Source organism: Sceloporus occidentalis, unplaced genomic scaffold (genome assembly GCF_023333645.1).
Source record: "Sceloporus occidentalis isolate IW3139 unplaced genomic scaffold, rSceOcc1.0.p SCAF_288, whole genome shotgun sequence".
NCBI classification, from domain to species: Eukaryota; Metazoa; Chordata; class Lepidosauria; order Squamata; family Phrynosomatidae; genus Sceloporus; species Sceloporus occidentalis.
Window position 1 is genome coordinate 81207 of NW_028317268.1, and position 12591 is coordinate 93797.

General features: G+C 39.9%; 3 protein-coding genes across 3 annotated transcripts; 2 read left to right on the plus strand and 1 right to left on the minus strand.

Moving 5' to 3' along the window:
* Positions 1 to 733: 733 nt before the first annotated feature.
* LOC149275425 (olfactory receptor 5AP2-like) lies at positions 734 to 1612 on the plus strand. The gene has a single exon (XM_089504732.1). The coding sequence runs from the start codon at positions 734 to 736 to the stop codon at positions 1610 to 1612; it is 879 nt and encodes a 292-aa protein (XP_089360858.1).
* Positions 1613 to 6071: 4459 nt separating this feature from the next.
* On the plus strand, positions 6072 to 7004 carry LOC149275426 (olfactory receptor 9G19-like). Its single transcript, XM_089504734.1, has one exon. The coding sequence runs from the start codon at positions 6072 to 6074 to the stop codon at positions 7002 to 7004; it is 933 nt and encodes a 310-aa protein (XP_089360860.1).
* Positions 7005 to 8805: 1801 nt separating this feature from the next.
* Positions 8806 to 9753, minus strand: LOC149275427 (olfactory receptor 8D1-like). The gene has a single exon (XM_089504735.1). The coding sequence runs from the start codon at positions 9751 to 9753 to the stop codon at positions 8806 to 8808; it is 948 nt and encodes a 315-aa protein (XP_089360861.1).
* Positions 9754 to 12591: the final 2838 nt, after the last annotated feature.

Below are 12591 nucleotides of genomic sequence, written 5' to 3' on the forward strand. Positions count from 1 at the left end.
CCAGCTACACTAGAAATTTAAAACATTAACCCCGTCTGCGCTGGATTTCTGACCCATTTCATTTTATTTAATTGAACAAAATCTGCTTTTCTTTAAAAAAACAAGGACATTTCTAAGTGATCCCAAACTTTTGTGCAGTAGTGTATGTATGCATGTATCACGTCATGTATGCAGAGTAGAATCCGGCGTGTTACAGGGACATGGCTACTCAAATTACTTTCCTCAGCCACATTCAGGCGCAGGCTTGGCCAGGTTTGGAAGGTTACAAGTATTTCCTTTTCATTGAAACATTGCTCAGTGGGGTTTATTCACTAAAAGTAGAGTCGTGTTTCAGAGCTATGACTTCACTGTTGATTATGAAGGCAGAGCTGGCCCTGTATTATGTATAAGTCGATGGACAGCGAAATCTCACTGATAACTATACATTGTACAGGGCCGGCAGCAGAAGCTCACTGGGGTTGGTCCTTCAGAATGTATAGTGAGGTCAAAAAGCTGAAACACAAGTCTCCTGCAAACTCTCCCATTAGTGAATAGACCCCCGATGTGTTCAATATCCTTCTGACTCTCGTAGAGGAAAATACAGTTAAAATAGCCATTTTTTTTACTGGCAATTTTAGTTGTTTAAATTGTGAAATAATTGTGTTCTGTATTTCACGAGGCTGCAAAATAAATGGAAGCAGGAAACGCAACGTGGAACTTCTTCATCCTCCTGGGATTTTACGAGAGGCCGGATATGCACGTTACTCTGTTCGCCATCCTTCTTCTTATTTACGTTATGGCTTTAACGGGCAACCTGACCATCATCCTGGTGATATTTAAGGACCGGCGTCTACGCACGCCCATGTACTTCTTTCTGTGTAATTTGTCCTTCCTCGACATAACCTACACGTCGACCGTCGTCCCCAAGCTCTTACATATCTGCCTAACCGGAGACCAGTCTATTCCGTACGCGGGGTGTATCGCGCAAGTGTTCCTCTTTGTCTTATGCGTGGTGGCAGAATACTTCCTCCTGGCGGTCATGGCTTACGACCGATATGCGGCCATTTGTAACCCGCTCATTTACCCGCATTTGATGAACTTGAATGTCTGCGCTCTACTTGCGATGGCTTCTTGGTGTTTTGGTCTCCTGGAATCCTTCTTGTTTCTTGGATTGATTTCCCAGTGCTCTTTTTGTCAGTCCAAGGTCATTAACCATTTATTTTGTGACCTCAAACCCCTCATCAAGCTGTCCTGCAGCAGAACCGACATTTTGGAGCTAGCCGTCCAAGTGTCTGCTGTCCTCTTCGGAGTCGTCCCTCTCGTCTTCGTTCTCGTGTCTTATGTCTTGATAATTTCCGCAATCCTGAGGATCCGCTCCAGAGAAGGGAAGCGCAAAGCCTTCTCCACCTGCTCGTCCCACCTCACCGTGGTCATCTTGTTCTTTGGAATTATCCTCACCATGTACATGAGGCCGAAGTCTGCGTACTCCATAGAGCAGGATAAGGCGCTCGCTCTCATGTACACCCTGTGTATCCCCACGTTAAATCCCATTATATACAGCTTGAGAAATAAAGAGGTGAAAGAGGCTCTCGGGAGACTCAAGAGGAACGTTCTGAGATGCGGCGGTGTCTGAAAACTGAAAGCGAAATCCGAAACCGCAATAAGTATGTTTGTAACAGACCTGTGCATTTGTCTCCGTACGAATTGCAAATTTACTGAATTTTGGTAACTTAAGTGATTCATACAAGGTCCCGAAAACGAGGCCAAACCCCCCATGAATTGGAAGAAAACAAAGCAAAAGCTCTGAATTTTCGTATGAAATTTGTGGGTCCACGTTCACCCACACTCTCTCTCTCATTCTCTCACACTCGCATTCTCATACACTACCTCTTACGCTCTCTAAATGTTTCCTTACTTTCTTTGCTGACAAATTCCACTGCCACATCTTCTTCTATGGTATCCCTTCTCTTTTCTCCTTTCTCTGTTCAGTCTGCTTTCTTCTTTCTTCACCTGCATCTCCGCGGACATAACCTGGCAGGAACGAAAATGAGAGTATGATAGAGTGAGAGTGTGAATGTGGACATTCCTCCTTGAAATCATTGGTCATTTTCTATTACTGGAGATATATTTAGTCATATACCACTTTCACCTTAGACAGTTATAGAAAAAAAAAGTGATGAAGCATATGCCAAGTAATAGAACATATAGCAGCGTAAAGATATCCCATAGAACCTTGTGGCACCTTTAAATGGATCAACGTACCATAATATTTATTTTACTTTTTGATTTATAGCTGAGCATTGCCAGAGAAAAGGGCTTGGATTGTTAGTAATGTTATTTCAGTTTGAGGGTGGTAGATAAGTGTGACAGCCTCCCAGCCGAAGTGGCAAATACAGTGAGAGAATTTAAACATACGTGGGAAAGGGATATGGCTGAACGTATATCTAATTTTTAACCCAGCTTTAACTATGGGTCTTATATAATGGTATAAATGCAAAATTAAACAGTTTGGGTAAAAAAACCCAAAAGGCCCTCACCACCCTTGGTAAATGTATTTATTTATTTATTTTTACATATATGTAGATTGCACATACTATGGATATAGGTGACAGTACATGATATACGGTATTATACATTTGGCTCATGCAAGAAGAGGTTAAATTCTATCATTATAGAAAAAGAAAAAAAAGTATCTACAAGTACGCTTTTAGCACTCTTTAGAGCTACAATCCCCATCACTAATCATCATTATGGCAGAGAGTAATGGGAGTTGTAGTCCGCAAAGCTGCATCATCATGTAAAAAAAATAAAGCAAACGCATTTATATAAATCTTTGTTGCTTTGTGTGTTTCTTTTCTATTTGCAGCATTAAAAATAAAGAAATATAAGAATATGACGCCCCCCCCCCAAGTTTGGCCATTGCATGCGCAGGAATGTGTATATACTCCTGTACACCATCGACCCCTAGTGTTTGGAAGCTGCATTGCATCTTCCATCGATTTGCATGAGCCCCATCGATTTGAATAGGGTCCATAGGCTTGAAGAGACCCTATTCAAGGCAATGAAGGATTTAATACAGCTTTAAAACAACGGCTATTTTTTAATATACTGCCATTGTGTAAGGAAGGGCTACTTTTTATGTAAAAAAACAATGAAAAAGTAAAAACATAAAAAATGTAAAATAAATTCTTCTTCACCCATTGTGCAGGAGCATGTATAATGTAGATATACTACGATGTGCCAGCGGACAAATTGTTTGAAAGCTGGGGAGCATTCGGGTCCATGGAGGATATAATGCGGCTTCCAAACACTGGTGCATCAGCTTTTATTCCCATACTTTTACTTTTCGACGGCCTCTTCCTTTGGGCTGAAACTTCAGGACTAATGGTACTCGTTTTTTGGCCCTGCAGATTGTTTTGTGGCATCCAAAGGGTGCTTGGATGGACAGCTGGTGTTGGTAGCTTCTTTGCATAGATTTCCGAAGATAACATTTTAAAAGATGAAGACTCACTCTTAATTAGAATTCATTTTGGGCCAATTTAGCTTTTCACTTTTAAAACATAGAAGATGCCGGCAGATCAGGCCCCCATCCGGCCCCCGTCTAGTCGCCCCGTTTCTCCTGCTGTAAAGACTCAAACCTTCAGTCGTTGGTCTCGTCTTAGATTCAGGAACCAAATGTCTATCCCATGCATGTTTAATCCTCTCACTGTATTACCCTCTACCACTTCTGCTGGGAGGCTGTTCCACTTAACTACTACCCTATCAGTGAAGTCAAACTTCCTTCCATTCCATCTCAGTCTCTGATCCTCTAGTGTTAGATTCTGGTCTGTTGTTGTAACTTTTTTCCTCCTTTGAAATAAACTCCCCTCCTGTCCTTCGTTAAATCCCTTTATATTTAAATGTCTCCCTCCCATCCCCCTCTCTCTTCTCTCCACCCAAGTCGTACATATTGAGATCATTTAATATTTCCTGACAATTTTTATCCTGCAAATATGATGTCATCTGCTGACATGGTGACCTCATTAGTCCATTCTTGCAAGCTCTTAGGATTTGGGTGGGCAATTTAACCCTTTAGTCTTGCTGGTCACCTGCCTGAGATTGGCTCTATCGTCTGTAGCCTGGCTCTGCGCTCATCTCAGCTCTTCATTGATAGGTTAGGGAAAATTCCAGGAACACAAATTGGAAGATTCACCGAAATGCTTTGGTGGAAGGTAATTGGACAACACGGGCCTGCTGATGGATTGTGGGTGAAGACATGCGCGATAACACACTCAATTCCAAAACTGCCACTGGGGGCCCCCAGAAAAAAAAAATTACACAATTTAATTTCTATTTTTTCAATTATTGTGACTTTTAGGGCTGTAAGAAATGTTTTTGGAAAACTGGCAAAGGTGGCATGTAGAATGGAGGGCGGGCAAGAATGCCATCTTTTCTGCCTATGCCCCCTGAAAGTAATAATGGTAATTCTGGTGTTATTTGGAAGAGTTCTGCAGTTATCAGGTATGACCCAAAGTCCAACCCTACCCTAACCCTTCCCCAACCCTAACCATAACCTTTCCAATAACCCTACTTTTTCCCCTAACCCTACCTCTACTGTAACCCTACCCTTACCCCTACTCTAACTCTACCCCTACCCCTACTCTACCCATAACCCTACCCCAACCCTACCCCTACTGTACCCTAACTCTTCCCCTGACCCTACCCCAACCATAACCCTAACCCCTACTCTAACCCAACCCCAACCTTACCCCTACTCTACCCCTAACTCTTGCTCCATGTTTATTGTTTTTCACCAGACCTGCTCTTGGCCCATTTCCCCCAACGTGCTTCCAGTTTGGGTCTCGCGCTAAGTACCAAAGCTCCGAGGTGTCCCCATTTCTACTTCTGCTGTTATAGTCGGAAACTGGTTTTCGATGCCTGAATCCCAGCGCTTCGGCAAAGCAAACCTTTGGGACTGTCATCCTGAGCATATAAAGTCACCCTGCTCTGCGTTACAGACAGACGATGGCGGAGGTCATACAGAAAAGCTTTGTGATAGATTCACATACCTGCCAACTCTCCCAGATTTCCAGCGACAGTTCTTTGTTTATAGAGCCTGGCCCTGGATTATTTTAACCCACGGTTCTGTAACAGATTTAATATGGAATGGAATAATTTCTTCCAGCCGTGACCGTGACCTCCTTGCAATGTTGGAATACAGTAGTAAGTAGAATGTTGGAGTGAAATATTTATCTTGTTTCTCCATAAAAAGTAATGAACATTTTTATAACAAAATATTTGGAGTAAAAATGTCACCTTTTTAGCACAAATGAATTGCGTTGGATTGCAAGCTTTTTATTTATTTTTTTATTCCTATAATATAATATACAATATATATAATATATAATAGAATAATTCCTATTATGAAGCATGCAAATTAAATGTTGCAGCCTAGGAAACCTTTAGAAAAAATGGCAAATCATTGAATAATGTAAAAATCTTTGAAATTTCTTTTTTTTTCTCCCAGTGGAATATAATTATTAATTGTACATCCAATAGCCAAAATGTATGAAAATACAAGTGGAAAAAAAGTTACAAAATTAACACAAGATTAAATAAAAAAGATGCCCAAGTGGGCTTGAGAGCTTGCAATTTAAATAGAGAATAAAAATAACAATTATATTTTTTGTCTTTCAGGATATTTTTTTGATTGAATTAAATACATTTTGTCGGCTCAAGGAATTTACAGGTAAGAGGGGGAGCATTATAACCCTAAATTAATTTCTCAATACTTGGGGTCCCCAAGTCCTAAGGGGTCCCTTGAGGCTTCTTGGCACATAAGCAAGCCCTTCAAAAATTGACCATAATCTTTTTGATGACATCCCAGGATGTTTTCTTATGTACCACCGGGTTATATTTTTGACCACAATTGTATTTATTTGCTCCATAATATTTAGATCCAGAACGGGCTCATGCTTGGGGAGGGGTCCCTTCAACGTAGCTTCCCCTCGTGAAAATACCATATGTGCCCCCCATATGTATTACATGGTGTTTATGGTTATTTTAATTTATTCAATGGTCATCTTAACAGGCGCACTCTGCATTGATTTTAGATGGAAAATTACACGGAGGCCACGGAATTTCTTCTCCTGGGATTCTATGAGCTTCCAGGTCTAGAACGTCTGCTGTTCGTGGCGTTCCTCCTGGCGTATCTGGTGGCGTTGTCTGGAAACCTAACGATTGTCCTGGTGATCGGCATGGAACCCCTTCTCCACACGCCCATGTACTTCTTCCTGTGTAACTTGTCCTTCCTCGACATTACGTTCACGTCAACCATTCTTCCCAAGCTCTTGCATATCTGCCTGACCGGTCAACGCAACATATCATTCGCAGGCTGTGTGGCTCAGATGTTTTTCTTTGTCGTTTGTGTCGTGGCGGAGTATTGCCTGTTAGCGGTCATGGCATTCGACCGATACTCCGCCATCTGCCATCCTCTACATTATCCCCAGCTCATGAATCTCAGGGTTTGTGTGCAGATGGCGGTGGCTTCTTGGTTCTTCGGGTTCCTGGACTCTACAACCTATGTGTCTTTGTTGTCTCAATATTCCTTCTGCAGCTCCAATGCCATTAACCATTTATTTTGCGACCTTAAACCTCTACTCAAGTTGTCCTGCAGCGGAACGCAGAGTGTAGAGTTTGCCATACAAGTCTCAGGAGCGCTTTTTGGATTCACGCCACTTGCATTTATTATCATCACTTATATTTTCATTATATCCACCATCCTGAGGATCCGCTCCAAGGAGGGGAAGCGCAAAGCCTTCTCCACCTGCTCGTCCCACCTCATCGTGGTCATCATGTTCTTTGGCATCATCCTCACGATGTATATGAGGCCGAAGTCTGCGTACTCCATAGAGCAGGATAAGGTCTTCTCTGTACTGTATACCTTGGGTATTCCCATGCTGAACCCTGTAATATACAGCCTTAGAAATAACGAGGTCAAACAGGCGCTAGAGAAAACCAAGAGGAACCTTTTAAGGAAAATCTAGACGTGACAGCATAGCCGACGTTGTTGTTAAAGTGCTTTATGCCGGTTACGAAGGGATGATCATTAAGAATAAGAGGGAGCTAGGATTAGGGACAAGGTTAGAACATGAACCCACTTTAATTTAGGGGTACCTTAGCAATCAAAGGTGGGCTTCACTAAAACCCACCACTTTACCGTGACAGTAAATTTCACCCTCATTCCTTGTCTATAAATTGCCCTCATTCCTCGTCTATTTCATTCTGATGCCCCTTCTGCATCTTTAAAAAAGCACTTTAATACATATGATCGCTGCATGGTCCCTGTACATTTGAGGTGCCCCCCTGGGGGGCAGATTATACATCAGGTAAGTACTTTTACTCTTACATGAGCCATTCTATCGTATGATACCGAGTCGGGGGGTTTAGTAGATCGGGGCTCGGATAACAGAGCAAGAAAGCATTATATTATAGGGCAAAAAATACAACTTTTTAATGAAGAAAACAGAGCAATGTTTTAGAAAAGTTATTTTTAATCTGATACGAAGAAAAAACCATGGTGAAGATTTCCTTTTAAAGAAAAAACATGTCCCCTCCCCCCAAGGAAATATACAGGAAAAATCAGAAAAAAATAATAAAACAAATAATTTCTTTTAATTTAATAAATGTTACAGTTTAATAACTTTCAGAGTGTATGTTTCTTTAATTTAGGTTTGTATAAAATGTGTGTTTATCCACTAGAAACAATTTGATTTACAGTAACAGTTTTATATCACGTGGACCTACTCCCTTTTCTCTTCCAACGTGTACGTGTGGATTGGCGTTAAAAATAATCTCTTTTTGTGGGTATTCTATTTCATATAATTACATGAAGAATTCAACAATGGAAACAATAATTGTCACCTGTAATGATTTAAGAAGGGTTTTATATAGTAACGCAATTGTCTCGAGAACCGGTATGACCAGTTTATGTCTAATAGAACCCCGCTTTCAGGTAGAAATCCTTTGATCCTGGTCCATGTGACAGGGCCGGGCTAGCCGGGTCATATGCCCGTGTGAACTTTAGCCGGGTCATGGAGCACTTTTGTGTCCGGTTCCGTATACCGTGACCCGGTAATATATTATATTGTGTTTATTGTGTAACCGGCCCGGAGACTGAATGTGGCTGCAGCTCCGGCCTTCAAAGAGACGATCCTATAATCTGGCTGGGGCTCTTAATCAGCCAACACAGCCCTGTCGGCCCCGACGGCACCCGCACTACAGGGGGGATAACACAGGTGGGGGAACCCATTGTATTCTGTAATCCCCTCACTTGATCCATCCCCTGTATACTGATGGGATTTGTGATGAGATGTGGTTGATGGGATTGGGGGTTCGGTGCTCATTGAATTGAGATTATAAATAAAGTTCTGTGTGTTTGTAAATAAAGTTGTTCTTGTTTTACTACGAATGGTGGTCTGACTGACCCGTGGATAGCAGGAGCGCCGTATGAGGGACTGACCGGTGATTCCTCAGCCCTCAAACAGGGGGACCCAGCTGGGTACGGTGACCCTGTAACATTCCATCTGAAGACGAGAGGTCCAAGAAGCCTTTGTAACGTTACATATGTTTCTAAATTGGCCAAAATAAAAAGATATCAAGACGCCATTTTCCCTTGGCCCAATATGGCAACATCCATTGATGCGGATAATCATGCTAACATTGGTAATATAAACTTTTTTCACTTTAAGGAACAATAACTTCCTTATTTAATTTATAACTTTTAAAAGGTATCTTTACAATGGCATTGAGCGTAAAAGAGAATCCAAAAACACATTGTAGATATTTTTAACGCTTAAAAGTATTTTGGAAATAAGAGAGTTTTCGCCTGAATGCCGACTTCACATCTTTATTCTTTACGGTGTAGATCAGCGGGTTTAATATGGGGACAGCAGCCGTGTTAAACAGAGAGATAAGCTTATTGTAATCTAAGGTGTCTTCTGAGATGGGGCGTAGATACTGGAAGACAAGGGTTGCATAGAGTAGAATGACTAGCGTGAGGTGTGAGGAGCACGTGTAGAAGGCTTTGCGTCTCCCGATACTGGAACGGATCCTCAGTATGGCGGCAATAATGAAAACGTAAGATATGAAGGTGAGCAGAAAGGGGATGATGCTGAAAAACACAGTTGCTTCGATAAGGAACACGGTCTCTAGGAGAGATGTGTCGCTGCAAGAAATGGTTAAAATGGGCAGGAGGTCGCAGAAGAAGTGATTAATGATGTTGGATCTATAGCAGGAGAACTGGGAAATTAAGACCACAATAGGCATGTTCCCAAAGAGGCTTAAAATAAAGCAGGCGCTGGCCAACAGAACACAAGCTCGATGGTTCATGATCATTACATACTGCAATGGGTAACAGACGGCCATGTAGCGGTCGTAACTCATAGCTGTAATGATAAACAGCTCGACGGTAAGGAAGCACCCAAAACAAAACATCTGTATCAAGCAACTTGCGTAAGGAATAGTCTTATTTCCCGATACAAATGTGAAAAGGGTCTTGTGAAGAGTGACCGTGGCTGAAGACACGTCCACCAACGACAAGAGCCCGAGGAAGAAGTACATGGGGGTGTGAAGGTGCCGATCCAGACAGATGAGGAGCAGGACGGTCAGGTTACCACCGACAGTGATGAGATAGATGAGAAGAACCAAGAAGAAGATGGGAAGCTGAAGCTCGGAGTCTTCTGAAATCCCTTTAATAATGAAATACGTCACCATGCTTTGGTTGAAAGGCTCCATGACTTTGGAGATCAGATATCTGAAAAGGGAGAAGGCTGAATAATTAAGTCATGGCGTGAGAATTAAACATAAATCGCCATGGGGGGATTCTTATGGCCAGATACAATTTTTGGACAATTGGTATATTATTATTATTTTGTTTTCTTTTAAATCTGCCCTTTTCTCATTGGCTGCCTTACATTTCTTTTCTGCACACACAATTTCAAAAATAAGTCAAAAATAATTTTTGTTATTTATTTTGTCATTTTTTTTACATTTTGTATTTGTGGCCCCCCGGTGCGTAGTTTGCTTCTTTGTTTAGATCCCTGAAAGGTCAAAAAAATATTAGACTTAGTTGGCAGAAACATTTTAGTGTGTATATTTGTATATATAGAGAGCAAAATTGATTCGGATCATTTTTTTGTTTTTGCCTCATTCATTTTTGGACAATTAATTTAATTTCTATTTCAATAATTCAGAATCATTTTTTTATTTTTTTTTTAATTCAATTTTTTTCCTCTCCCTACAGATCAAGGGAAGCCTGCTAAAACAAAGCATAAAAGCATAAATCTCTAAAGAATATTCAGACATTTCTCATTTCTTTTCTTTCAAAACTTCAAAAAATGCATGAATTGGGTAAAATTTGCACCAATCTGAATGCACAAGTTCAATACATATATATATATATAATGATACAGGTTATTATTAATTATTATTATTCATTGATTTATATAACGCTATTATATTCTGCAGTGCCGTACATATATTATAAATATATACACAATATGCTTCCCTCTACGTGTTATAATATAATCAGAAAAAAATGACACCAATAAAATAAGGATAATATTGTTTATTTTTCCTGCTGACGATGCAGAGTATTATCCATGCGCTAGAACTGAAATAAAAGTTTATATTACTAGAATTACAATACTCATTTTAAAAAATTCTTAATTAATTATTTTTTATTCAATTAGCAATGATCTACAATAATAAATATTTCTATATATTTACACAGTACTGTTTTAGAATATATATATATAAATATTTAATTTATCCAACAATTTTGGAACAATATTTTTTCAACTTTTTGGAAAAAAGCTACTGTATTCATTCACTAATAATATGACAAAGTATGATAACAATATAGGATTAGCCAAGATACTAAATTTACAAAAAAATGATTTATCTACGAACAAAAACACTTTTCTGGGTATTAATTAACCCCTTCATTAACACAGGGGTTGTACAAAACAAAATGGTATATATAGTCACTCTATGCAAGAACAAAATAAATATAGTGATAATTCACTTTTCACCCCATTTCAGAATAACTGATTACACTGAAATACTATAAATATTGTTAAAAAAAAAGTTAATTAAAAGCAGACACCCATATTTCTGGAATTTAATAGTGTAATAAAAATCTTTATTTACAAATAACAAATATAATAAGAGACTTTACAAAATATAACCACGAAGGATTGTGGATGCATGAAATAGTCCAAAATTGTTCACAAAGGGCCGGGTCGACCTGGACGCTCCCTTTGTGAAGAGCTTTGAACTGGCCTAGGGGCAATTGCCCCTCTGCTCCTGGGCTAGCCCCTCCCGGTTGCCCCTATGTTTTTTAAAATCTAAACTGCTTTTGTATAGTGTATTTTGCCTTTTAACCCTTTATTTTCTATGTGCCCAGCCTGCCCTACACCATGTGTAAAATGCCCTGTAGATCACAAAAATTATATAATAACCTATTCATAGGGGGTATTTCTGTAATCTGGAGGGGCAGCTTAATACCTTTTGGTGATTTTTAGTGCAAAACATAAAATAGTTTTTTTAAAAGAGAACACAAAAAAACCCCACAATACTTTCCAAGTTCGGGGAAGATTGGTGGCCAAATGGCTGTATAAGAAGAGCCTAAAAGCTCCTAGTGAAATACCCCCAGGCTGCGTACTTTCCAGAAACATGCAATATGTGCGTTATTTATTAATAATATTATAATAAATAATATTCAATTATCGTGAATACCGTTACAAACCCGAATACGAACTGCGAAAATAATGAGAAAAAAAATATACGCTGAACCAGTAATGTATTCCCTCTTATATTTGCTCTGTAATTGCCACAAAGATATAGTAATTCTTACACATAAGATATTTCCAAACTTAAGACACTTAAATTCATGTATTTTGGTCATACAAAAAAATATATTTTTATTTTTTTATATATATTATTCATAGTAAATGTTGGACATCTCAAAGCGGGATCAAAAGAAAGCCCTATCTGTCCTTGAGGGGTTAATATATTCTACTGCATAATTTGTCCCGCTTACCTTCTAATAATGAATCCGTAGGTTAAGTTTCTGCCCTGAACCGAGGATTTATAACCTTCTGGAAGACACGGTGGATATTCCTGGAGGTGTCGGTATCCTGAGACCAATTTTTCCGAACATCCTGTTATCTTTAATTAGGGCTCGTAAACGGTCCAATAAGGAGAAGGATTACGTGACGCCGGGAACGCCGTGAGCAAAATTAGGTATTGAGAGCTAGGTAGTTAATTAGTAAAGATGTATACGCGATATGACCAAAAATGTGGACACCTCACCATCACACCTATGAGCTTGTTTTACATCCCATTCCATGAGTTGCCCCCCCCCCTTTGAGGCTATAACCGCCTCCACTCATCTGAGAAGGTTTTCCAAGATTTTGGTGTCGGGGGGGAATTTGTGTGCGTCTATGGGAAATTTAGCCAGAAGAGCACTTGTGAGGTCAGGCATGGATGTTGGGTGAGAAGGGTGATTTTCTCTCTGTGAGTTCATGCGCAACTTGGCTTTTGTAACATGCAAACATTCGCAGTTTAGTA